Source organism: Biomphalaria glabrata, chromosome 8 (genome assembly GCF_947242115.1).
Source record: "Biomphalaria glabrata chromosome 8, xgBioGlab47.1, whole genome shotgun sequence".
Taxonomy (NCBI): Eukaryota; Metazoa; Mollusca; class Gastropoda; family Planorbidae; genus Biomphalaria; species Biomphalaria glabrata.
Genome location: NC_074718.1, coordinates 6,909,056 through 6,937,049, shown reverse-complemented (window position 1 = coordinate 6,937,049; position 27,994 = coordinate 6,909,056). Strand labels below are relative to the sequence as shown.

Genomic DNA, 27,994 nt, shown 5'->3' with positions numbered 1-27,994 from the left:
ACATTTAGCATTATTATTTACAGATGTGAAGTTATCTTATCTTATGTAATATAGAATACAGACGTTACTTCAAAAAAGAAGATGATTACGTCCTACGCGTCATGCATTTAGTCATGCATATTAACCAATGACTTAAATTCTGCCAAGTCACTGGATTTCCTGGCTAGCTCAGGCAACCCATTCCATGCTCTAATAGCACTAGGGAAGAAGGAGTATTTGTACAAATTTGTCCTAGCATATGGAAAGAGGAATGTGCCTTTATCTTATCTTTATGGTCCGACAGTTGCGCTGGGCAGGGGCACGTATCTCGTTTGGTGAGCTGAAAAGTCGTCGACGAAACAGAGGCGCCCCAGCTAAGGCGCCAACTTGCTTTAACTGACACAGAAAAGAGCACGTTGCTGCAGGTGGCCTCAGAACTAGACATCTGGAGATCAATTACGAAGGCCGCGGGATACACATTTAAGACCAAAAAAAAATCCACTCCCGAGGGCAGACGCAGGCGATAAAAAGAGAATCTAAATCGACCACCAACGAACAATGATCATGTCTGCGCTGGATTTGGATTTGCGCTGGATTTGGCAAAATCGCAGCCACGTAAAATGCTGCACTCATTATTAGTCGCCCAATCTTTAAAACTCACAAATAAACAAATTTAGAACCGCTGAACTCTAGCTAGGAAGATACATAACACTTAGGAAGTTAAAATTTCTTTTACGGACACACACACTGTCAGCAGTCTATAAAACTGTTCACGTGTAACAATAAAATAACTTCAATATAAGCTTTTCATATCAAGTCCTATACACATCCTCAGTAAAAGTCATAACACCGTGTACTGCATAGTAATCTTCATAGATTGTGGATTTTTTTTTTCTGCCTTTAATCTCGTCACAGTTGTTAGTTGTCGCTAGAATTTTACAATAATTTGTTCCCTAGTCATTCACTTGTAGCCATAAAAACACCTGATGATGAAATAGAATTTGGATTTTAAACTTTATTTCAATATGTTTTATGTGCTCCAGGAGTTCAAAGATCGATTCGTCAACGGTATTCAAACTTGAGAGCCAAGTCTCGTACACTGAACACACTATCACTCGGCCACCACGACGTCATTGCTTTCAACTAAGTTGTAATGTAAGGGGTCATATCATTAATATCCCTAGCAGACGATATCTCATGGCAGACGACGGCGAGAGCTGTGATGACGTAGAGGTGCTGGTGTCCATTTTGGAGGAGCTGCTCGACGAGAACGAGGCGGATGACGTCACCGATGACGACGCAGACGAGAGCAGTGACGAGAGTAGCGATGATGAAAAAAATGACTCGACCGTGGTCACCCTGGAGCAATGCCTAGGTCACGACGAGCGTGACGTCATATTGAAGGCTATAAAATCAGACGATGACAGGATAAGTTTAGTGGGATACACTTACTTTACCGCCATGATGGTCTTTCAGGAGTTCTTACAGGTCAAGGTCAAAGGTAATTGTATTTCTTGGTAGCGCACCTAACATGGATTTTAAATAATTTATTATAAGACTTGGCTATACAAATTAAATATTAAACCTCTACAGCCGACAGCTAACTATTGTGTTACATAGTGCGTCGCGCCACTTGTCGCTAATTACAACGGAATTTGTTTAATGACAGTGTTATCTTATCTTATAAATTACAGACGTTACTTCAAAAAAAAAGATAATTACGTCCTAACCATGTACAATCTAGTCATGCATGTTAATCAATGACTTAAACTCTGCGAATTCGTTGGTTTTCCGGGCTGATTCAGGCAACCCATTTCATTCTCTAATGGCACTAGGGAAGAAGGAGCACTTGTATGAATTTTTTCTAGCGTATGGAATAAGAAATTTGCCGCTATCTTTGTATCTTTCTGAGTATTTCGTTTGGTTTTGTTTTTCTAAGACTAAGACTAAGACTAATTTATTGATGGAATTTTGTTGTGATTACAAGGACTCTTTTCTCTATTTGTAAGTTATGGTTTAGTCTTTGGGTATTATAGCTTATTCTAGAATCGTCTGAAATCTTTTAATAGAACTCAAATGTTTATCGTAGCGCAAGTATACTAATTACTACTAAGAAAATAAATAGAGTCTCATGTGTTAGAAAAAATGAATATTAATAATTTAATATTGATAAAATCATATTGAATTCATTTGTAGCAATCGTAATGGAACTCATTCACCAATCGTAAACAAACAATAATTAGCCACGTGATAATATTGATAAAACAATGAAAAATACTTATCACGTGAAAGCCTTTATGGATTAAATATTTTGTATACAAGATATAGAGAATCACATGGCTAAATGTCTACGATTGGGAATGAGGTTCATTCTCTTTGCTTCCGAACGTAGAGGTCTCAAGTTCGAACCTTGGTGAAGACTAGGTTTTTGAATTTCGGAATTATTAGGTCGAAATTGAGTCCGCCCAACTCTGATTGATACCTGACATTAGTAGTGGAAAGTAAATATCGTTAAATGTCTGCCATCAAAACAGATGTTATTTACACCATCTGTCATACAGATCACAAGGTCTGAAAGGGGTACTTTGCTTTTTTTTAAAATTATTTACATAGCGCCATTGACATACGTAAGGAGCTATAAAAACATTACACTAGGGAGTTGGAAATCTTTGGTCCATGCTCTGTAAAAGGCCGCAAGCAGTAATATTTTAGGGTAGAAAGCGGCACAACTCAAAGCATTGTGGTCTGAGCACTGTACTCTCTTAAGGATAGTTGGGATGACCCGTTCAATAAAGAAGCAGGGCACTTCTTTATTGTAGATCAACAGATGCAGAAACTGATTGTCAGTAGATATATTCAATTTTCTCTTCTGAAGAGTTTCTAGAGTTATCCATCAACCACTTATCCACTTTGAAAGACATCCACTCAGAAATAGAAAGCAGCATTAACTCAGAAACTTATCTTAATATTAGCTCGTAGAATTAAAGCATTTGCTAAATTTCATCCAGATTGCGTCATCGACGGCAGACAGAACTCTCGACGTTACCTCACCATCATCACCGGAAGGAGACAAGACCAAGGAGCAAGCGTCCATAGCAACGTCCTATATTTTCTAAGAAGCAATGGCTACAGGTAGGCCTTGATATCTAGCACTGTATCGTGATTTCTCTTTATATGAACCTCTATTTTCGCTCGTTTTATGATGAAAATATTAAGTTTCATTATACTAATTTCTATAACGGTTGTCGTGATCACTATGTCATATGGCTATAGTCTATATGAATTTGTATTTTGTTTTTTATATGGCTGGAATGAGTGATTTGGCGACTGCCTGTTTACTAAGAGGGAACTTAGGAAACTAAAATAGATTATCATTAGCGTTTCCCTATAAAGAATCTTGTTGCCAGGCCTACCAATATAGCTCACAATTATAATTCTTTGTAGCTTTGTATACTAGAGGCCTTGAATATAGGCATCTCACAGACCTGGTATAGCATTTTAAGTATTAAATAACATTTGTAATAAAACGTGCAGATAATTTAGTTATAATTGAATAGATTAATGCTCATTAAAACTTTAATAACTTTCTCTTGTCACAAACAAACACACGCACATATTTAGTTGTATATTTATCATGGGCGTAGCCAGGATTTTTTTTCGGGGAGGGTTTTGGGGGGGGGGATTCCCCCCGACCCCCCCCCCCCCGCGAAAAAAAAATTTATATATATATATATATATATATATATATATATATATATATATATATATATATATATATATATATATATGTGTGTGTGTGTGTGTGTGTGTGTGTGTACATAATTAATCTTTATTACATCTGACCCTTTCGGAAGTTTATTGTGCATTGTAGACTCCCCGCCCTTGCTAGCAAGAGGGTCTGGGGGAGTTCGCAGCGCTCCCCCAGCGCGGGGCAAAGCCCCGCCGCCGGGCACTATTTCTGGTATTGAAAGCCAACAAAATGCATATTCTGAGGTATCTACAGTGCATTATCTTGCTACTAAAAAGTTTTATTTCAAAAACCTAATGTGCTATTCTTACTGACTTAGACCCTCTCGCGCCGTTCGGCGTATTTTCCGGCAAGCTATATCCGCAACTCTTATTTTACGTAATTCATTTTGTGTGAGAACATGTCCCGCAAAACCTCATGCGACGCTCTGTCACAACATTACTAAGGATTCGACTCCCAGTTCGGCATATGATTTCTTTGATTTAGACCCGATCGCTATGACTGACTATTAAAATCTTTCTTAGCCATCTTTGTTGAGATACATTTAATGATTTTCAATTTCGGCAGAAGACTATTCACACTTTATTAATGGAGCCCAAGCCACTGGTAAAAATTTGTAACCTTTCTTGACTACGCTCTTGGAATTACATGCCTGTATTTCGCTTTAGATTTTATATCGAAAAGGAAAGTTTTTTCGTCAAATCATCTGTTAAAGGGTTTTAAACTAAGAAATCTCTAGACTTTTTTTTGTTTTGTTTTTAATTCAAAACCCCATTTAGCTACGATCATAGAATTTGGTGACTATAGTTTGCTTTAAAATAATATTGAAGAGAGAGGTTTTCAACTCTAAACGCACCTGTAGGGGAATTTTAAACTCAAAATTATCTGGAGGAGGGGGATTTACACTCAAAACCCCTTTGGCTACGCTCATAGATTTTATAGTGTGTAATTTGTTTTTTTTTATATTGAAAAGGTACTTTTTAGCTTCAAACCCCAACTAGAGGGGGGGGGGGGTGAAACTCAAAACCCCTTTGGCTACGCTCATAGAATTTTGAGTGTGTAATTTGCTTTTTTTATTTTGAAGATGGGGTTTATCGTAAATTTTGGCGGGGGGTTTAAAATTAAAATCTTCCTCAACTGTGCTGTTGGAATTTGGGGATTGTTGTTTCCTTTTTTTTTGTTTTGTTTTATAGAAGAGGGGGATTTAACTGCAAAAACCTCTGGTAGGGGGTTTAAAATTTAAAACCCCCTGTAGGGGGTTTTAAACTCAAAGCCCCCTGGTAGATGGATTTGTATCTCAAAACCCCCTGATAGTTTTTTTTTAATCTCAAAACCCCTGGTAGAGGGTTTTTAACTCAAAACTGCCTCGGCTGTGCTGTGGTAAGTGATGATTTAGTATTAAAATCTCACCTAAAATAAACCAAATAAAAGCAAAAATCAGTCACTTAATTCCGTTCCCCTCCCCTTTCGGGGGGGGGGGATTTCATTTCGGGGGGGGGGGGGGTTGAACCCCAAGAACCCCCCCCCCTGGCTACGCCCATGATATTTATACATAATGTGAGTTTTTAAAAATCTATTAAGTAAAGGGGCATAACTGAAAGTAGAGAATACTCATTTATATTTCCACAGTTGCATCCCTTGTATTTCAACCGTGTTACTTAGAACTAGTTATTTCGTTAAATGTTTAGTTTGTTTATTTACATGGATTTGAACTGAGACTGGCGTCAAAAAGTAGTTTGTTTATGCATGGTTTGTTTTAGCATGTAGACCCTATTGTTTAAACATCCATCTCCTTGTGTTGAATATAGGTTGAGGTTTATTTGTAAAATGTTTTACCTGTTTCGGATGTTCCTTCAGAGTTGAAGATAATCTACATCCTGGCCCAAAACCTCCCGCAGGACGATGTGGAATGGCAGCGGACAGGATATGAGCCCGGGTCCATCGAGACGACCGAACAGTCCAGCGCGCATACCGCACGATGACGGCACATGTTTCTCAAATTCATATCATGACTCACTAACTAAAACAAGTCAGGCTTTTGGCTATTTACTATCACTTCAGAGCCAACACATTACAAACAGGCACCCAACCATTTTATTTATTTACTCTTCAATACATTTGTATAATGAATAATTAGTTCCATATATATTTATTATTTTGTACTTAATTTATTATAACTTCTCTCTACACAGTTTCATGGCTCAAAGAGATGCTATAATCGTGGACCTCCAGAACTCAAGACAATGATATGCACCTCTTAAGATGACTACTATATAAAATTATAAGTTTAAAAAATATATTGTTATAAATGTTATCTCACTAGCCTCGTTTAGTGTTTTCATTTTCATTCTAGTAAACATTTTTGCTGGACACTAAGATCAGGACCAACTTTCTATGATATGTGGCGCCTTTCACGAAAGCATAGAAATATACTTTATGACTTTCTACTTACCCCGCTCTCTCGCTCTCTCTCTCTCTCTTTCTCACATATACACACACACACACACAAACACCTGTGCAAAACAACATGTTAAATGTGCCACTCCACTCATGGTGGTAGATTCATTTATTGTATGGACAGTCTCCGACTAAGTGCTGGATTTACGGTGCTTATATTCAACATAAGGTCTAGCTTAGGGGCTCCTACATGCAATGGGGGGGGGGGAGGGGCAGGAGTGGTTACAGGGATATATTAAAGAGCGAAGGGAAAAAATGCGAAAAAAAAAAAAGTTCCAAGGAAAAAAAAACTTTAAAACACTTAAAAGTTGCTGACCCGTCGAAATTTTTTTTTTTAATGGGGAAAAAAAGGGAAAAGGGGGCGATAGCAAGAGGAACGACAACTTGATGGTCATATGACGTCACTTGGCTTCACCAACTACCTTCGCATTATTACCGACAATACTGTTATAAACCTGGTGGTGGCACAGAGAGGGGTAGTGGTGTGTGTGTAGTCAGCCGACGCAAATCGCCCCAGGCCAGCGCTAGACGAGCGGTCAACCGTGACGAGTTACGACGGTCAGCCGAGACGAGTATCAACAGGACGGTTCGGGAAGGATCGCCGTCGTGAACAGAGCTCATGAGCGTCACGAGAGTTGTAGTCATCTGACCACCTAGAAACGTCGAGCGCCGTTCTGTCCGGTTCGAGAAGGCCAGTAGGGACCCTATATAAGTGCGGAGGTGTCGCAGTCAAGACGGTGGAGAAAAGGGGCCTAATACAGTGAGGTTCAGAGCCCGGTTCACTACAGTCCGGTCGACTACAGCACAGTTCAGCGGTGTGATTCTGTACGGAGCATTACGACGGTTCAGTGCGGAGTACTGTCAAGTACAGTTGAGACGACTGGCGTCTTGATCTTGGCCTGCGATCATGTCCAACACAACGAGCCTTGTGTGTGAAGTCAGTCCTGACCTGTTGAACCCAGTGCAAGCCCGGAACGAGACGGAGAGGCCAGTGCAAGAGTTGATACGGCGGAACGGTGTTATCGGAGAGATATTTGTACAGTGTACGTGTTGCCAATTGTACAGTATTGGCTGTTATTTATTCAACTATTAAAGCGTTACGTTACTTTGGAGCCCTGAGTTGTCAAGTTCTTTAAGTTGGTGGTGTATGGTGCAGTTTGCAGAGAGCCTGGATAGTGAGATTCGTAACAATACTTTAAATACTTTCAATCTTACGGGCGGCTTAACTGTCGCGGTTTAGAAGTGTTCGCCTGGAGCATGCTCTGTCTGGGAGGAATCTTGTACACCTTGTTTCTCCGCCTTCCAATTCTCGGATCAAGTTGAAACTTTGCATACCTTTTCAATGTCGATGACGACATATGAATCGATCAAAAACATTGGCTAATTAGTCAATCACTAAGTCGTAATTATTTTTTTTTAGAACTGTACTTAGCTAAGGGGAGATAAGCCAAGTGTAGAGAATTAGGTCGTTCGCTGAAAAATTAAAACTACGATTTTCAGTCAATAAAACCTTCAATTTTTTATAAGCGCTTGAATAGCTCAGCGGCTAACGAGTTGGCTTTCTATCATGGAGGCTGGATACCTCGAGTTCAAACTCAGACTCGAACAACATTAAAAAAAAAAAGCTTTAAAAAAATCAGCACAGAAACCTTCTTCCTACTGGACCATAGCGCACTGAATATACCATAAGCCTGAAAGTTGCGTTAAACAAACAAAAAATCAGTAAAAATATTTCCAATAGCACAAATTTATTATTATTTGACCTTTTAAAAGTTAATAGCAAAATCGATTTAACATTATGGATGCGCATTCTCTTTTTTTTTTCTACTTGCTTATTATTTTGGTTCAAAAAACAACCAATTTTTTCCCCCATTGTAATTAAAAATCCAAACTGAGTATAAGTGAAGTCGAAACTACATAATTACAAATATTTTAAAAAGTGAGTGTGTTAATAGTAGAGATTTACTACTAGGGCAGTTTAATCTACAATAACATTCACAGTCTTATCGGTTAGTCTTCTCATTCTGATGTAAAACCTATAATAAGACTACTGTTTGCAATAAACTCCATACAATCGAGAATACAAGATAAATAATTATAGCTTTTATATAGCGCTACTTAAGTTTCATGCTTATATCATGCTCAGAGCGTTTGGTTCAATCTCATTTGTGGACCAGTGGGGGAAGGGGTATCTGGTAGAAGGTTTTCCGTGCTGCCTTTAAGGCGCTCAATAAACAGAACTCTGCTCGAGTTGGGTGTCGAACCCTTCATAGGTAGCCAAGCCGAGTTCAAGCGCACTTAGCCACTTGACTACGCTTCCTACATATAGACCTTTATTATTATTATTTTTTTGGTTTCTACATCAAAACTTAAAATACAAATAATAATAATAATAATCTTTATTGTCCGTATGGAAATTTGTCTTACTATTTGTGCATTACACCAAAGAAAAAACATTATAACTATAAGAAACCAAAATGTACATTCACACCAGACTCACTCATAATTTACATGTGACAAAGTTTATATCATATGGAAAGACAAAGGCTTAGCCCTCGGTACCAAAATCAGACTGATCATGGCCACATTTTCATATGCTTGTGAGTCTTGGACGCTGACTGCAGAGCTAGAGAGGAGGATCCTAGCAATGGAATTGAGATGCTACAGAAAGATCCTAGACATCACAAACCAAGAGCTTAGAGACAGGGTTACTACAGCGATTGAGCCCTACGATGACCAGCTAACTATCGTAAAAAACGCAAGCTGAAAATCTATGGCCATTTAACAAGGTCTTCTCGACTCGCAAAGACCTTCCTTCAGGGAACAGTACCAGGAAAAAGAAGAAGAGGCAGACAGAGAAAGCGATGAGAGAACAACATAAAAAAAAATGGACGGGCAAGCCATTGAAGGAGGTTCTAAGGCAAAAGATGGAGAAAGACGGTCGACAAATCTACATGAGTGCCGAATGGTGCCCCAACAGTCCAACAGACTAAGTGATAGGTAAATGTAAAAACACCAAAAACTCTTTAACCATTTTGTGTGGCTAATTTGTTGTCAGAGGAATCAAAATACAGTTATTTACCCTCACTTATCTTTTACTTGGCTATTTATATCTTATGACTCAAATCGTACATTATATTCAATAGATGACCACTGAACTGGAGGGGAGGGGAGGGGGTTTTTATATTAATCATCGCTGTTGCCATCATGAATCCTCTACTTCAGAGTTATCTGAATTGGTTTATTATGACGTAATCGCTATTATCGACTGCAACTCGGCTGATCTAGTCGCGTGCCCGCGTGGGTGCGTTTTATTTACCTTACAGATACTGTGCTACTAATTAAGGGGGGGGACTATTATCATGTGTGGGGATGGAACCCTTTCGTCTAGGTTAGGGTGCTATGGATAGGGTCAAGCGTAAAGCTTTATGGTTTATTTTTTTTAAAGCGGTGAGTGAGGAGATGGTGATTGGTTGTTGTTGTTTTTTTTTTGGTGAAGCCACGTGACGTCATATGAGCATCAATTTGTCGTTCCTCTTGCTACCGCCCCCCCCCCACCCTGTCCCTTTTTTCCCTCCATTAACTGGTGAACTTTTTGTACTAATGTGCACCGTATATTCAGCGGCGTAAGCTCAGGTTGATATGATGGTCGGTGCTCCAAATGAAGTTATAAGATTAGGTATGGTGAATACCTAATTCAGTCCTCCTGTATATATTGGTTTATTTACAGAACGATGGGGGCGCAGTGACTTCCGAACCAGATGTTCCAGGTTCGAATTCTGGTGAAGACTGAGATTTTAAATCCGGGATTTTTAGGGCGCCTCTGTGTCCAGAGGGTAACTCACATTAGTAAGGTAAAAGGAAAGATGGTTAACCGTGGGCCACGCAAACAGATTGTGGCTTCAGAACCAAGGGGTCCCGGGTTTGCATCCTGGTGAAAACTTTAAATTCGTAATTTTTAGGGCGCCTCTGTGTCCAGAGGGTAACTAAAATTAATTAGGTAAAAGGAAGGATGGTTGGTCGTTGTACTGGCCACATGACACCTTGGTTAACCGTAAGGACCACACAGTCGGATGACCAACGGAGGCGAGGTGGCTTCCGAACCAGGGGTCCCAGGTTCAAATCCTGGTGAAAAACTGAGATTTTTAAATTCGGGATTTTTAGGGCGCCTCGGAGTCCAGAGGGTGCCTCACATTAGTAAGGTAAAGAGAAGGACGGTTGATTGTTGTGCTGGCCACATGACTGCCTCGTTAACCGTGGGCCACACAAACAGATGACGTTTTCATCATCTGCCCTGTAGATCGCAAATTGAAATGGGAGCTTTACTTGATATTTGTTTCAATAAAGGCATATACTGTGTACTATACTTTTATGCAACCTAATAGTTCATGTTATGTGAATCCAATTAAACTTTAAAGTAGGTAGCATTCTCATGAATACGTCTACGTTTTCTTATTTTTAATAAAAAAAACTTAAAACCAAGTATTATTCTAATGGCCCCTGCTGGTCCCTATTGGCCATATACCTGGGAGCAATAGACCCCTTTGCGCTTTTATTAAGAGAGGGTGCAATGAACGTGCTATGATTGATACGCCATAGAGAAATATACAGAGATCATAAGACGTTACGCTTGTCGGGGATCTTACAGCAGATAATTCTTTGTTACAAAGGGATCTTACAGCAGATAATTCTTTGTTACAAAGTAGTTACACTGTATTATTGATTATTGTTGGAAGTGAATTGCTTTTGAAAAAAGAAACATATTTGATATGTCCGGAAATATAATGCATTATAGATAAAACATTTATTTTATTAAAATTAGATGACTATATAATTCAGTTCAACAAGTACCGAACACTAGGACACAGGATGTCGAGATCTTTGTAATCCATTCGTCCAGACATACTGCGGAACGAGGCCACTTTCGATATGAGATTGTTATAATTCTTCCCCTTTAAATTTTATTTATACTTCTTGGTGACGAAAATTCTAAATTTAGATTTTACACCACTCTTTGGAATTAAAAAAAAAAAAAAGAGTAAGGTAAAAATATCCTTTTCAGAGCTTGCGATTTATAGGGACAGGTGATGTTAAGACGGTTAACTAAGGTATTATACGGCCAGCACAGCGGCAAACCCTTCAGAGTTGAGTGGAGTTATAGAACTCTTTAAAATACGAATTTCAATATCACAGTCTTAACCAGGATTCGATCTCGACATATCTCGCTCGGAAGCCACTGCATTATGAAGGTGAAATAGTGCATGGGTTGTAACTACATCTGAGCGCAGAATAGTAAAGAATGCACCGTAGTACCACCGAAGATCTTTTGATATTTTAATTATTATTATTCTTTTTAATACGCTTATTATTACTGGGAGTGTACAATTTGAAAGAGAAATTAATTGTGTGGTGCAAAGCTTTGTGAGGTTCACTCCGTTTGAAGATAATAGAAATAGGGGCAGGAAAAAAAAATACAATAAGTGCCGCGGGGATTTGCTGTCGTGTTTACCACCTTTTTGAAGACTACTCTCCCTTTATTTGTGAAGATGTGTTTATTTTCCTGATTGCGTCCCTTGTATCATCGTGTTTATTCCAGAGTTCCAGGTCCATTCTTTATCCTTTCAATTGTTATTTGTCTATTTAATTTTGTGTGTGCTTTGTTGTTTCAGCTTGTGATGATAGTTACATTAGATTTCGCTCTCTGTTTAATAAGGATAAACTAGAAGGACAATTAGTTGGTTTTGGGGAAAAGTAATTACTTAATTAAAAACCCATCACAGCTTCTTAAATGTTGGGCACTTTCCTGGTCAATAACTCGTGTTCAATCGTAGGAGAAATAGATGCCTTATAAAAAGTATCATAAACAAATGTAAAGACTTTCTTCAGTTTTTAATTCTAAGACAAAAAAATAAAAGAGTCATAGAAACCTCATCGGGTGGCTGCCTGGTCGTGCTGAGCTATCGTTCGGAATTTTCGATGGTCACGGGTTCATACCATGACCGCTGCCATCCCCCGTCGTCCTGCGGGAGGCTTGGACTAGGAAGTAAATTATCTTCAACTTGAAGAAACATCCGAAACATGTAAAACATTTTACAAACATTTTTTTAACAATCTCACATAAAAAGCAAATGTTTAACCATTATTTTAAATTTAAAAAACTCAAAGCAATTTATCGCTCGTAACTCAGATAAAATGTAAAAATATATCCCAGCCCTAAGTGTTGGTTAAATCTTGGAATTCGTCCCTTTGATAAAGTCCAGTAGGGAATCCATTATAACCTTTGATCGTTGGAAAAGGCTTTTATCCAACGAACAGGCCTGGACCTGGAGCTCCTCTTCCCCCAGGTCCTGCTTGAGGGCCCCCAGCAGTAACGGCCATGGACCGAGTAAGGCGACCGTGCCGCGTACACAGCACATCGCGCCTCGTTCCTGGTTCCAGGTGGCCGAGGGCAGCATTAACCATGGGGAATTTACCTCATGTTCCTATACTCTAGCGGCCTCTAGCCGGTCTCTGGAAATGTAGGCACCGGATATATAGGCACCGTAATTTTCACGACCTAATTCAACATCTACCGCGACAAATCCTCTCCTTTTATTGGGAGTGCGTGGAGGGGGGGCTAAGGAGGTTAAGCAATGAGAGGATAATCATTACCTCCCCACCCTTGTATCCTGTGATGTCTATATTATATAATGACTCTTTATCCGGAGTCATTTTCCACACACATTTTCATGATTGTCATCCCCCCCCCCCGTTTTGTCAGCTTTTCTTTTGTATCATGAAAATGCAGTTAGAAATCGTTATAGTTGTTATTTTTTTTATAACGTCATCGATAGCCCATAGTCTAAGGATAAAATATACGTTAAACCTTTTTAATTATGTTCAAAATTAAGGTCTCTATTAAAGAGTGCCTAATTTTACGGTGCCTAATTTTCCGCCTTGTCAAAAAGTGCCTAATTATCCGGTAACTAAATATCCGGGTGCCTAATTATCCGGGTGCATAAATTTCCGGGTGCCTAACTGTCCGGTGCCTAAATATCCAGTGCCTAAATTTCCTAGATTCACTGTAGCCTCTACTGTCAAAATTCGTTCCAGATCTATCCACTACAATAACATTGTTATTTTGGGAGGCGGGCCGCAACTCTTCCCAACAAGCCCGGTTCCGCCTTTATCAGTGTCACGTTATCGGGGACTCTTTTTGTTATACTTAGTGACCTCTCGCCTTGTTGTATAACTCGTCTACAGATGGTTACATAAAACATTTTTAATACTATCGGTTTCCTGTAGACAGACTAGCCATAAATTGTAGTGGGGAAAAAAAAAGGGAAGGGGTGTAGCGAGGTAGCAATGCTTTCATCTAAATCCCAGGTCAAAGAAAAGGGTTGATCGAAGAAGGGAAAAATAAAGAGGGGGAGTATTTTGAAAACTTTAACTAATGGAGTAGTGACCCGAAGTGGGAAAAAGGGAAGTGATTTGATTACTTTACAGAAATAGAGAATGACTCAATTCGTTTCGCTAGAATTCAATCATGTTTTCACGTGTCTGTCTTCGTGTGATTGTTAATTATAAAAGAGTTCAAATTCTTCAGAAATGTTGTTCAATGTATTCGAAAAGAGACATACTATTTTACAAGACTTCACCCACAGTGTCCATTGTCCAAGCTGCAATACATTAAATGGTAGCATTAGGGAACCTACCAAGCCACCATTCAAACTTCCTGGTGGAGTAATGGTGGGGTGTGAGACCTGGTTCCTACCGTTATGTTTAAGTATATAGAGTCACATAGGCATGAGTAGGATATATATAACTCAGATCTCATAATAGATCTTAAATCACAAATCAGACCTCAGGTCAGAGAACACAATGTAGCCCACAAAACATAACATCAGTACAAACCACTGTACAGATGAAAGACCACAGAACAGACCACAGTACAGATCACAGACCTCAGAACAGACAACAGTACAGATCACAGACCTCAGAACAGACCACAGTACAGATCATAGACCTCAGAACAGACCACAGTACAGATCATAGACCCCAGAACAGACCACAGTACAGAACACAGACCTCAGAACAGACCACAGTACAGATCGTAGATCTCAGAACAGACCACAGTACAGATCATAGACCTCAGAACAGACCACAGTACAGATCACAGACCTCAGAACAGACCACAGTACAGATCATAGACCTCAGAACAGACCACAGTAAAGACCACAGAACAGACCACAGTACAGATCATAGACCTCAGAACAGACCACAGTACAGATCACAGACTTCAGAACAGACCCCAGTACAGATCAAGACCACAGATCTGACCACATCACAGATCAAAAACCACGGATCAGACAAAAGTACAGAACAGACCACTGTAGAGAACCAAGACCACAGAACAGACCACTGTAGAGAACCAAGACCACAGAACAGACCACTGTAGAGAACCAAGACCACAGAACAGTCCACTGCAGAGAACCAAGACCACAGAACAGACCACTGTACAGATAAAAAAAAACACAGAATAGACGAAAGAACAGATTACAGACCACAGAACAGACCACAGTTCAGAGACCGCAAAACAGTTCAACGACCTCTGGATGACAAAAAAGTGTCCTCGTGAATAACGTATGAGTTAGCAGTAGATTCTAAAATAAGATAAGATAAGATAAGATAATTTTATTGATCCAATCAAATGGAAATTCAGTTTGACTACAATTGACAACATCAGCGTAGCTACTTTACAAAAACAATATGGATGAAAAATTCGAACAACATTCACTCACAAAACACATACACATTCACAACCAGCGCTTTATGAATTAGACTTCTATGAACTTCTCGATGACGACAGATGATCTTGTAACACTCTGACCGAAAGTGGGATGAAGGAGTTTTTAAATCTTTCTGTTTTAGTCCTAATGGAAAGTAGACAACTCTTCACTCCAGCCCAGATCACGTGACGATGAGTAAATTAAAAAAAAAAAAAAAATCTAAAACAAATCAAGACTAACCACGATTATGTTTTAGTCCTCTTCCCTACACCCAAAGACTCTATCGCTCCGCTATCATATGGCCACAGTCCTTTAGTATGCACATGTAAACAAGCCGCCATAAAATTCTTCTGGCTCAACCTCACGTGACTACGGTGAATCCAATCAGATCGATTCCTGCTCGCGCCTCGTCTGTCAGTCGTTGTTACACATACTGACCCCTTATAGTATACAAATATATAAAGTGGATACGAGTGTCCCAGTTGTTTCCAAACTCTTCTTTCATAAAGTAAGCCATTCTGAGAAGGAAATGACTAACAGAGCTGTGACCTCTGGGTAGATCATTTAGAAGACTCGCAAAAATACTTGAAAGGTAACTTTTTATTCAAATTATATTTTTGACTTTTTTTTTTTCTAAATATAATAAAAAATGTATTTCCTCATTTATTTTTGTATGTGAATCCTTTTTTTCTTATGTTTATTTGTTTTAAATTATATTTATTTGTATCTGTTCTAAGTTTTCCAGTGTTCGCTTTACTATCTTACTCTTGTCCAGCTACATAGGTGTTGGCATTCTACAGACGTACCAACCAGCGTTTCGTTATTATTTCTTTGTATTACCTTTTACTTACTTGATGTCGCTATTGCCCTGATGTCGGTCGTCAAGTTCCAGATCTACATTAAAATAAGTTTATTAAACAAACTTCGATTCCAATCCTTTTTATTAAAACAAGCAAAATAAAAACAAAACAAAAAAATACTTTAAATTTTTAAAAACAAACAAACATGTACAGCCATGTATCTAAAAAATAATTAATTAACGCAATTTAATAAACTAATTGATTAATTTTGTTAAGAACAATAAATACAATTGAAAATATTCAACTTCATACGAGAGTGGGAAGTGGGAGAAATAACTCGTTGAAAATTTGTCCCAGACAGACAGACAGACAGAGTGAGCTGGCATAAGCTTTGCAAAAAAAAAAACCAATTTCTACAACAAATGGCTTAAATTTTTAAAGATAGCAATTCAAACCAAGGAATCTCATGGGTATCCTCGCTCATAGTAGACCTTTCTTTTGTAATAGCTTTCACATACCGGGCTTAAAAAGTTGGCATCCACGGCGGGATTCGAACCCGCGACCTCTGGATTAGAAGTCCAGCGCGCTATCCCCTGCGCTACGCGGACCTGAAATTTTCTAATGTATCTACCGCAAGTTTGTTGAGTCAGCGCCTTTAATACACATAAGCTGGACAACTGTATTGTGTGACATTGCCAACTCAGATTTCGTGAAAAAAAAACAACTTAAGACCAGTTTTATGTTTATTAACTGTGTTTCAAAAGGAATAATGCAAAAACCAAGAAAATACACGGAACCCATCTCTAGGAAGAAAGTGTAGGGAAAAAAAATATAGTCAAGATTCCTCTCGATTTAAAGAAAGGAATTGAAGAGAATTTTTTTTTTCGTTTGATAGAGTTATTCAGCTTGCTCATTTGTATTTCACTATCCTTTTATGATAAAATTTCAATAACTCTTGTTTGTTATCAGAAAATGCTTTATTTGAACTCGAGGAAGAAAGTGTAGGGAAAAAAAATATAGTCAAGATTCCTCTCGATTTAAAGAAAGGAATTGAAGAGAATTTTTTTTTTCGTTTGATAGAGTTATTCAGCTTGCTCATTTGTATTTCACTATCCTTTTATGATAAAATTTCAATAACTCTTGTTTGTTATCAGAAAATGTTTTATTTGGTATTAAATTGCAGGAGAAAGCATGGTCTATTTACTCATAACAAATTAAAGTTTATACATTCGAAAATCCATTTATTTTGCTATGGGTCAAATCAACGAGCATGGAATGGGTTGCCTTAGCTAGCCAGGAAAACCAGTAACTTGGCAAAATTTAGGTCATTGGCCAACATGCATGACGTGTGACATAATAAAGAATAACAAGGTTACGAAGACAGTTTGTGTGGGAACACAAACTCAAAATCGGCCCCCCCCCCACCCAAAGTGGCCCACCCAGGCGTGGCAAAAAGGCAGGTTTCAATATTTTCAGAAATAATATCATAATGAAATTCTATCGTAGACAAATGACAGAGAAGAACAGATAAAGAAGATTGACAGACCAAAGGAAAGTGAAAGTGAATGTGAAGTTAAATGTGAACCTGGCCTAATTGATGTCATATAATGATTATCTAATTGATCTAATTGTTTTGTAAGGGTCAATCTCTTATTATTCAAAGCCTAAAAACAAAAAAAACATCATCGTATAAAAAAAAATATAAAAAAAAGATAAAGTCTCTACTTTCTTTAGTTCAGTATACGAAAGTTCATACAGTGCAGTATTAGTCCATGTGTTAATATGAAAAACTACTTAATTGTTTTTTTTTTAAATTATAATTATATGCATACAAAACAGATTTTTTCTCTTCAAAAATAAAAGTAAACATTGTTGTGTAAATGTAGTAGGTAGTAGGACAGGACCTATTGAACGTAGCAATAAAATTGTAAAAAAAAAAAAAAAAAATTAAAAAAAAAAAAAAATTAAAAAAAAAAAAATCTAAAACCGGTTGCATAAATGTGTTAAAAATATGGCAGATTAAATTGTCATTTCCCTTACTAAATAGCCTCCAGTTTTGGCACTGCGATTAGTGAATAGTTGTAAAAAATTGTGTAATTTTATGAAAAAAAAAACGTTTGCATAGTTGGTTTTTTTTAATTTTCATTTTCACGTTAAGAAAAGAAAAAAAGTAGCCAATGCATCAGAACTTTGAATGGTCTACAATATCATGATGTCGGATTTTCATTATATTTTCTAGTTTACAAGATCTAAACGGGACGGACGTGCGGACAGAGCGTCTATTCCCCTTTCGGGGGCCGCTAAAAAGTAGAGTATAATACATAAATCACTAAAGCATAGTTTACAAATAGAAAAACAAAACCTAATGAAATACTCAGAAAGATAGAGGCAAATTCCTTTTTCTAAACGCTAGAATAAATTCTTACAAGTTCTCTTTTGTCCCTTTCTTCCCTAGTGCCATTAGAGAATGTAATGGGTTGCCTGAATCAGCCATGAAAATAGACGACTTCACAGAGTTTATGTCATGGATTAACATGCATAACTAGATTGACACATGAAATGCGTAGGGTGTAATTATCTGCTTTTTAAAAGTAACATCTGTAATATATAAGTTCTAGATCTATGTCTAACATCTGTAATATATAAGTTCTAGATCTATGTCTAACATCTGTAATATATAAGTTCTAGATCTATGTCTAACATCTGTAATATATAAGTTCTAGATCTATGTCTAACATCTGTAATATAGAAGTTCTAGATCTATGTCTAACATCTGTAATATAGAAGTTCTAGATCTATGTCCTGGACTGCCCCAGATATTTTGTAATTTGCTGACCCACTTTCTTATTTTTAAAATGTATCTACTTCTGAGTCAGTACTAAAGAATGTCCTACTATAGAATGTTTAAAATATTACAACCAACAAAATATCAATACGAAAAAATTATAACAGATGTCTTCGCCATATGCTGCAAGGGCAATTATTCTTTGGCTTAGTTTTGTAGTCTCCCTTTGAGGTTAATTATTCATGAGTTTACTGTTTACTGAGCTTATCTTTAAGACTTTATTGCATTGGGCGCTCCTGAGGTTAGTCAGGCCACTCTTGTCACAGTGACTCCAGGGGAAGAGAAGGGGGGGGGGGAGAGAGAACTCTCGAGGCGTTGGTCAATAATAAATCGTTATTTAAGCACACACCTTTTTTTTTCATAATTATCGTTCTTTGTAGATTGAATGACTGGAGATAAGTTGTTCTGGCCACCACGGTCACTACTCCGGTGTGGTCAGAAAACCAAGACGTCAACTATTCAGTATCCAATGACTTGGTCAAGCTGTCCTTGGAATAGTAGTTGTCGTAAAGGGTTTAACAATTTTGTTTTGTTTCGCTGTAAAGCTACAAATAATAACAATGTACAAATAATCAAGATACTCAAGATAATCATAATGAAAGCAAAAGTAGCAATAATGTAGGTAGTAATATAGACAATAAATTATTATTGTAAGAATAAACTGCATTTCAAGCCATTAACACAGTAACACATTATATAAGAATAGTAATCACAAGGACGTAATGTACGTTTATATCAATCAAACTATATCAGACTATGAAGAAGGATTTAACATTTCACTTTATGTAAAAACAGGTAGAATCAAGTTTATAAATATACAAAGGTTTTTCAGTATTTTTACAGGTTTAGAATTTAACAGTTCAGCTAATTTTAAAACTTTGACCTGGAATAAAAAAAATTTCTTTTACTTAACTTTTCTGTCTGCTTCAAAATTATACCAGCAGATGATGAAAGGCATCTCCTATTTCGAAGGTACAAAATGGAGATATTCTTACAAAAAGAGATATTCTGTCTTCATAGTTCTTTCTATTGCGAAGTAGAAAGTTGTTATTCCTACTTCTAATCTTTACAATAAGTAAAGCATCTTTAAATGGTAAAGAAAAGTTCCCCTTTCAGACCTTGCGATTGTAGGGCAGAGCATGTAAAGTCATCTGTTTCTGTGGCCCACGGTTAACGAGGGTGTCATGTGGCCAGGCCAGCACAACGACCAACCGCCTTTACTTTTCCCCAACTAGTGTCAGGTACCAATTAGAGCTCTGTGGACTCAGAGACTCCCAAAGATCCAGAAATTAAAAATCCCAGTCTTCACTAGGATTCGAACCCGGGACCCCCAGTTTATAAGCCTAGTTTTACCACTCAGCCACCGCGCCTCCTTCTTTAAACGGTAGTTTGTTTAAAAGGGTGGGCAGTCTTGGCCTGAATCATCGTCACGTCATAGACTTACATGTGTGTGGTAGGGAGAGGGTCAGTGATTGTCCGTGATACGGGAAGGGGGGGGGGGTTCCAGTAGGCAACGAATGGAGAAAAGGAGATGGCTGGTTTTAAAACTAGACAGTAGTTCATTTAATTCACCTTTTTTTTTTTTTTTACAAAGCTTATATGAACTCTTTGTGTGTGGAATCTTTGACATGTTTATATCTCCCACTTCCAACTCTCGGCTCGAGCTTGCAACAAGACATGGCGGCCATTTCCCAGCTGGAAATCAGAACACGTAATCAATCACAAATCCAACAACTTGTTCTTTGTTGTTGTTGTTTTTGTTGTTTTTGTTGTTGTTTTTTTATGTTGTTTTTTTTATTAAATTGTTTTGTTGTAACGAGTTTGGTTTGTTTACGGCTTACACCCGCCAGTCAAATAATCCTAATTTTAATTTCCATCTTGACAAATAATATCAAATAACAAATAAGATTTAAAAAAACAACAACTTTTTTTCCACTCATTGTTGCCATAAAACAATATCTTGCATAAAACTAGGTCCGTCGCGCTGATCCGCCGATGGTAGAAGAAGGCGGCTTAACATTTATTCATATGACTTATGTAAATATGTATTCTATATTTTGTTTTTTTATATTTATTGTTATCTTTTATTGTTATATTTTCATAATGATTTAGTGCATATATATTTCTTTCATTATTATTATTATCGTCATATTTTATTACTAAATACTATATGTATAGTTGGGTGATATATCTATTTGGTATAGTTTACTGTTAGGATTTTGTGTTTCTCAAAAAAGGTATACATCTTTGTAATTAAATTAGTTGTTTTTTTTTCAGGACACAAGACGGGATTTCCATCTTTCTCAGTCCATGTCTCCACGTTTGGGCTGGACACAGTCCAAGATGGCGCTGGGTAAAGAAGACACACTGTCAGACACACATACTTTAAAGGTCATCAGGTCTGTACTTCTGTTCTCCATAGGCTGACCATAGGCTAGCCGTAGGGTGGCCATAGGCTAACCATAAGCTGACCATAGGCTAACCATAAGCTGACCATATGCTAACCATAGGCTGGACCATAGAATGACCATAGGCTGACCATATGCTGATCCTAGACTGACCATAGGCTGACTATATGCTGACCATAGGCTGACCATAGTCTAACCCTAGGCTGGACCATAGACTGACCATGGACTAACCATAGGCTGGACCATAGACTAACCATAAGCTTGACCAGGGGCATGTATGCCATGTTCGCGTGGAGTTTTCGTTATCTTATAGAGTCGTGTTTTTAGTTAGGTCTTTACTTTGCACTGAGCGCTGTAGTGATTGTGTTGTATTGTAGATGGAAGTTGATAGAATCTTGGGTGTAAGAGTCAAGGATTTCTAGGTTTGTTGTTATTTCTTTTGGTCCATTGGTTGAGGTAGAGTGACGTCCCTTGGGACATTGTTATTGTTGTCAGAAACCTGAGTTTTGAGACCAATCGTAGAAGGACAGTATAAGGCAGTTTTCCTAGTTTGTTGAAGATTTAATAGTACAACATTTGATGGCGTTATTTGCAGTTATAAGTTCCTTCTGATTTCTTTTATAAAATATAGAACTATATTCTGTTCTTAATATATCCCTGGCCTTCTTTGAATTGTTGAACTACACACGTTTATGTGTTCATGTCAAAGCCAAGCCAGGAGTTCACAACAAGAATATTATCCAAGTAATGAATAATCCCCATTTATCTTTTACTAAACTTCGAGGCTAAAGCTATGATGATACCTCCAATGAAAGTGGATAGTAGGGCCACAATGGTCTTCGAGTATTGGTTCATCAAAAGAAGCCGCTTGCGCATTATGTCCACTTTGCTAACCACGACTTAAACTTGGTCTTAAATGATTCCGTCAGCTGTGTCCAAAACATAGCAGATTTCTATGACCGACGGCGTCTTGAATCCAATAGGAACAGCATAGCTTATAGTACACTCAAATACTTTTGCCCACAAGGTGGTCATCAAGGAATGATTCGGATATTTTCATATACTAAAGCTATTAGCACACATTACTTTGTGTTTCTCAAAGTAAAAAGAATGCCTGGAAGCAGCAGCACTTAGAGGAAAATTTGAATTATTCGATTTCATTGACCTGCTTATTGTCGAGTACTAAATTGTAAGCGCAGTCAGCGTTGCGTTGAAAATGTTGAAAAAAAATGAGGAGCAAGCTCTACATAAAACAGCAAGTATTGGAATGTCTTTTGGTTAATGTACCCATACATTCAGATGACTCAATTGTTCTGTCACACACTACATTCGTTTTATTTGGGGGAGGGGGCCCACCAAGATATTCTTGAACCCGGGCCTACGGATACCTAGTTACGCCACTGGCTATGAGTGCTTCTTAAAACAAGATTAATTCTCGGCAGTGTTATTTATTATTCAAGTCTATCTTTGTTCGTCCATCCTCGGTATAAGCGTGAAAAGAAACACATAATGTTGCTGTCTCTTTGTTTAAAGTCTCTATAACATCATATAGGTAATGTTCACGTGGGATCTATTCAGACCAAGGGTTAGCAGTCAGGACCTTTTGCTTTGATTGTAAGCTATCGCAGCAGTGCCGGATTTAAAGGAGGGCAGAATAGAGACACTTTGAGTAGAATACTCGACGACCATTCTCCCTGTAAATTAACGTTTAGACGATTTACTAAAGCGATATCCAGTTCTTTCAAGAGCGTCTGAAAAGCTGTGCCGACTGCATGTGTGGTATAACTCTTGATTGGAGCTTAACAATTTATCAAATGTGATAGCAGTCTGGGTGATAGCACAAAAATTAGAGAATGAATGAGACATAGCTTAAGGGACCATAAATACAGGCTCGAGCTAAATGGGAGATGGCATAAACACGGCATGGTGTTGGACCGAATTGATGTGCCAGTGCTTCTAGTGACTGACTTAGAGACAGTATTATAAACGCACATGATAAAACGATAGTATTAATCAATATCTATTCGTTATAAGACACATTAGGAAGTACTATGCAAGCATCCAGTTTAAATATTGGACTATCAGTGTTACGTTAAATTTTAATTTAGGTGACGGCCAGAGACGGTAGATCTATACTGCGTAATCACTGCCTGATACACAAGTAAATATCGGTATCACACTTCTAGCAGTGGCGTAACAAGGTACCCGTGGGTCCTGATTCAAGCACATCTTGGTGCCCCCCCCCTCCAGCTAATAAGACAAATTTAGTGTGTGACAAAAAAATGAGTAATCTAAATGTAAAAAAAAAAATTTTAAATACGTAATTATGTCATTACGTTTGATTCAGTTAGGGCTGCATATAAGTAATAGTGTCTTAAAAGTCAATGTTTTTACAACTTCTTAACAGAGTTAAACGACTTAAAAGTGTTTCAAATGAACAAACAAATGTTCTTCCTAAGTTCTACTGTGGGCTCCAACTGGACAATGAGTCATGGGCCCAAGCGTAATGAACCCCTTCGCGCCATGGATGCTACGCCACTGACTAGTAGGCTACTGCGCAGACTGTGACGTTGGGCTCCAGGATCCGTGCAGGACAGACAGACAGACAGACAGACAGATAGAGAAAGTCCATTGTAGCCAAGTATTAATGTCTCGGGATTTACTATATTCTAGCTCTGGAATAACATAGATTAAAGAGAACACTTTATATCACTATTAATACTATTTTTTTTACATACTATAGTCCCTAAGGTCGTATGAAACAAAGGCTAGCTTAATAAACATAAACTTACTTCTTTTGAAATTATTTTCAATGTTGATGGTTAACGCCTAGTTGTAAATCAATATATCAATTTCAAATTTGTGTCCGGAGTGTGTGGTAAGAATTGACTAGTGTGTTTCTTGACTTTATCGTCATCTCTGATATTACCTTTATACATTATATTAGTCCAAGTAGTGAGAACCACTCTAGCCGTCAAGAGCTGGTATCAAATTCTTGACAGAAAACACTAATTCTCTTTTGTACTCTTGTAGGTTAGACTTTCAAACTGATAACAAAACACAAACTTCGAATGGATGGTTTTGAGGTCATACGATGAGAATGGGTGGGCATTGGCATCGTATTGGTTTCAAAATCAACCACGCTAGAAAAAAAAAAACAACAACTAACAAACAAACAAATAAACAAACTTGGAATGGATGGTTTTGAGGTCATACGATGAGAATGGGTGGGCATTGGCATCGTATTGGTTTCAAAATCAACCACGCTAGAAAAAAAAAACAACAACTAACAAACAAACAAATAAACAAACTTGGAATGGATGGTTTTGAGGTCATACGACGAGAATACGTGAAATTGGCATCGTATTGGTTTCAAAATCAACCACCGCTGGAATCCGCTGTCGGAATAATTTATATCGGCACACTCTGAACCTCCAAGAAAACATTTAACATATTGCTGTAACTCAGCTTACAGCGAGCCCGACGAACCTCAACGAAAGGGATATATCAAAACTACAGTTTAATAATAGAACAAAGAAAGAAAAAAAAGAAAAAAATAAAGAAAAAAAAAGAAAAAAAAAAAAAAAAAAATTAATAATAGAACAATAGTAATGCGATAACAAATATACCACTAGAGGAACCAATAATAGCAGCACATCTTTTTTGTTTACATCCTAGATCTAATTATCGGCCATCTTCCACTTTGCTTGTCTCTGTCCTGTGTCTCATGGTGCACATTCTCGCACCTAATGACAGTGCGCAATGTAGAGTCATAACAATATATATTTTATTTGTCCTTGACAAAAATCATTTAGTATAAGGATCGAACCTAGGACTTATGTGTCATTAGCGAGACGGTCAACAAGAAGTCATTCAAATATGTGCAGCACTTTATTTTGAAATAAATGATTCAGTCGTTAGTCTGTTATAATACCTAGGTCTGATACCTCACTCGGTAAGACTCTGATCACCACTCATTGATCAGGGAACATGAAAAGCACCAAGATACCTGTGTGTAGTCGCTGAATGACTCTTTATGTTGTGTCTGTTGTATTTATGTGTATTTTTCTGTTGCGTTGTCTTTATATGAGAAAAGAGTCCTTCTAATCACAAAAAATGTCCGTAAGGATCAATAAAGCAGTCTTAGTCTTAGTCTTAGTCTGAATGTGTTCAAATGTTGTTTCTAGAATCTATTTTATTTCTTTTCTATTCTGAATAATATTGTCAAATCTGAGTTAGTGATTTTACATATTTTCACCTTATGGCCTCATGACCAATCTACCCGCTGTCTCGCGTCCCCCAGCCCCCTCCCCACCCCCGAGGTGCTGTCGGAGATAACGTTCAGGAGCTTAGAGTGTAGGACAAAAGGTTGGTTGCCACCTAAAGCTAACGAGTTCCTCCAGCCCGAGGGAGAAGGACAACTCAGAATTCAAACCTCTGCTGCCTCCAGATAAATATGATTTTTTTATCAAGGCATATTTGATATGAATTCATTTAGTATCACATGATTAGTATTATTCAAAATATTAAGAATTTTGTATTTAGTATTCAGTAGTGTTATTGTTCAACGATCGATGACCGCTTAATTACAGTTCGGTTATTATGCAACTAGATTTGCTGTTGTTCTATAATCAATACATTAGCCTGTAGAGTTGCGGAACCCGACTCATTAAAGCATCCACTAGCTAGACCCCTTAAGAGATAAGCTTTCCAGGTTTCTGAATCCAGGTTCCATGAATCCATGAATCTTTGATCCCATACTGGTTCTGAACATAAGCCTCACCCACATTTCGGCAATGAATGGTAATACATTATCTCTTCCATTAGTATTTTTTTCTACAATTCCTCTATTCAAGTAAGAACTTCATGCAAACTTCAGGAACCTGCATGAAACCTGGACGAACGTCGCGGATCTCAAAAAGCGGCTCTGAGATGTTCCTAGAAATTTAGCTGTTGAGATATATCGCTGAGAAAAGAAATTACTAGCTCGTTGGCCAAATGGGGGCAGGGGGGGAACTCTAGTTTCACCGTTATAATTTTTCAAAATAAAAGATAAATATACACACACTTTCACAAACACACACACACTAATAAATTAATGCCTACTCTAACACACACATATTAAAATACAATGAAACTTACTCAAATATCTATCTATCTATCTATCTATCTATCTATCTATCTATCTATCTATCTATCTATCTATCTATCTATCTATCTATCTATCTATCTATCTATCTATCTATCTATCTAACTATCTGTCTGTCTGTCTGTCTGTCTGTCTATCTATCTATCTATCTATCTATCTATCTATCTATCTATCTATCTATCTATCTATCTATCTATCTATCTATCTATCTATCTATCTATCTATCTATCTATCTATCTATCTATCTATCTATCTATCTATCTGTCTGTCCGTCCGTCCGTCCTTCTATCTATCTATCTATCTATCTATCTATCTATCTATCTATCTATCTATCTATCTATCTATCTATCTATCTATCTATCTATCTATCTATCTATCTATCTATCTATCTATCTAATCTATCTATCAATCTATCTATCTATTTATCTATCTATTTATCTATCTATTTATCTATCTATTTATCTATCTATCTATCTAAACAATCAATCAATCAATCAATCAATCAATCTATCTATCTATCTATCTATCTATCTATCTATCTATCTATCTATCTATCTATCTATCTATACTATAAATGTACAAACTAAAAAAAAACGTAATTAAGATAAAAACCTCTAATTAACGATGGAAGACTCAAACAGAATCAATAAATCAAATCAGCTGCTTCTATGTACTCATCTATGTTGCTTGACCTATCTAAACACCTAGAGCTAATGGCTGATACCTCCATGCCCTATAATGTCTTTCCTCTCTAAAAAAAAAAAAAAGGTCTAAAACTTATGGAGATGAAAATATAAATGTATGGTACAGTGACATGGAAATAAAACTCGTATGTGAAATGTCTCGAAATGCTCGGCGTAAGATTATCCGACCAAGCGCGTGCTAAGAAAAAGCTGTTAAGAGATGCCAGCGCGTTAAAAAAAAGTGCGATATTAAAAGGTCACACTAGTTATTAATCAATTCTATTTAATCTTAATTAATTAAAGAAAACAGTCAAGAAAAGTTTGGTCGTCAATGGATAGAATGGGAGGAGGGGAGAAGAAAAGAGATGGAAGAGAGAAGTGAAAAGGAAAGGTGGAAGAGAAACAATAGAAGAGATAGAGTGTGGAAAGGGAAAGAGAGAAAAGTGGAAGATAAGTGGAAGAGAAAGGTGGAAGAGATGGAAATGTTCAGAAAGTGGGAGAGAAAGCTGTGAGAGAGAAAGAGAGAGTGTTGAAAGATAGCGGTGGAAGAGACAGAGAGGTGGAAAAAAGAGATGGGGAAGAGAGAGGTTGAAGTTGGAAAAAGAGTTGGAAGAGAGAGATGAGGAAGAGAGAGGTTGAAGTTGGAAAAAGAGTTGGAAGAGAGAGATGAGGAAGAGAGAGGTTGAAGTTGGAAAAAGAGTCGGAAGAGAGATGAGGAAGAGAGAGATGAGGAAGAGAGAGATGAGGAAGAGAGAGGTTGAAGAAAGTTGGAAAAAGAGTTGGAAGAGAGAGAGAGAGAGATGTGGAAGAGAGAGAGAGCGGTGGTGGGGAAAAAAGAGATGGAAAAGAAAGATGGGGAGGAAATAAAAAGAGAAAAAAAAAAAGAGAGAGAGAGAGGTGAGAGAGTACGAGTTGAAGAGAGTTCATAACGCCACTAAAAAAAACGAGCCGTGAAAAGACAGTGTTGACAGCATATCCAGGGGTGGAGATTCGATCTTGCTTTGTTTACCACGGGTTTCAACAAGGATCAATACCATTAATGAAGTGGCTTAGATTCGGGTAATACCACGATGACCATAAAACGCCTCTCTTCATGGGGCGTCTCCTGGGGAAAGTAGCTGCGTGCGCCCTGTCCATTTCAATGTTGTCCTCCCTAA

The 27,994-nt window shown here is 37.7% G+C and overlaps 2 protein-coding genes and 1 non-coding gene across 4 annotated transcripts in view; 2 read left to right on the top strand and 1 right to left on the bottom strand.

Annotated features, from left to right (window-relative positions):
* Positions 1-794: 794 nt before the first annotated feature.
* LOC129927916 (uncharacterized) lies at positions 795-5,986 on the top strand. Of its 2 annotated transcripts, none has more exons than XM_056039752.1 (3): positions 795-1,480; positions 2,988-3,111; positions 3,424-3,521. In XM_056039752.1, exons 1-3 carry the CDS (start codon positions 1,012-1,014, stop codon positions 3,434-3,436), a joined length of 606 nt encoding a protein of 201 aa, XP_055895727.1. In that variant the 5' UTR covers positions 795-1,011; the 3' UTR covers positions 3,437-3,521. The 2 variants fall into 2 exon arrangements, with proteins under 2 accessions (XP_055895727.1, XP_055895726.1); XM_056039751.1 differs by lacking the exon at positions 3,424-3,521 and adding an exon at positions 5,920-5,986 and having other exon boundaries at positions 796-1,480.
* Positions 5,987-15,422: 9,436 nt separating this feature from the next.
* LOC106073537 (ceramide phosphoethanolamine synthase-like) overlaps positions 15,423-27,994 on the top strand; it is a 30,286-nt gene continuing 17,714 nt past the window's right edge. The window contains exons 1-2 of the mRNA XM_056039693.1: positions 15,423-15,544; positions 20,875-20,996. Of these exons, the coding sequence (XP_055895668.1) occupies positions 20,908-20,996 (89 nt within the window). The 5' untranslated portion in view covers positions 15,423-15,544; positions 20,875-20,907. The remainder of the gene's footprint in view (positions 15,545-20,874; positions 20,997-27,994) is intronic.
* On the bottom strand, positions 16,288-16,360 carry Trnar-ucu (transfer RNA arginine (anticodon UCU)). Its single transcript has one exon. It is a non-coding gene; the product is annotated as a tRNA-Arg (tRNA).

What these genes read in the sequence shown, in the direction of transcription:
- LOC129927916 (XM_056039751.1), top strand. Translation starts at nt 1,012, where the DNA reads ATGTGCTCCAGGAGTTCAAAGATCGATTCGTCAACGGTATTCAAACTT. An exon ending in CTTACAGGTCAAGGTCAAAG is followed by an intron (nt 1,481 to 2,987) that starts GTAATTGTATTT and finishes AATTTCATCCAG; the next exon opens with ATTGCGTCATCGACGGCAGA. An exon ending in CTAAGAAGCAATGGCTACAG is followed by an intron (nt 3,112 to 5,919) that starts GTAGGCCTTGAT and finishes CTCTCTACACAG; the next exon opens with TTTCATGGCTCAAAGAGATG.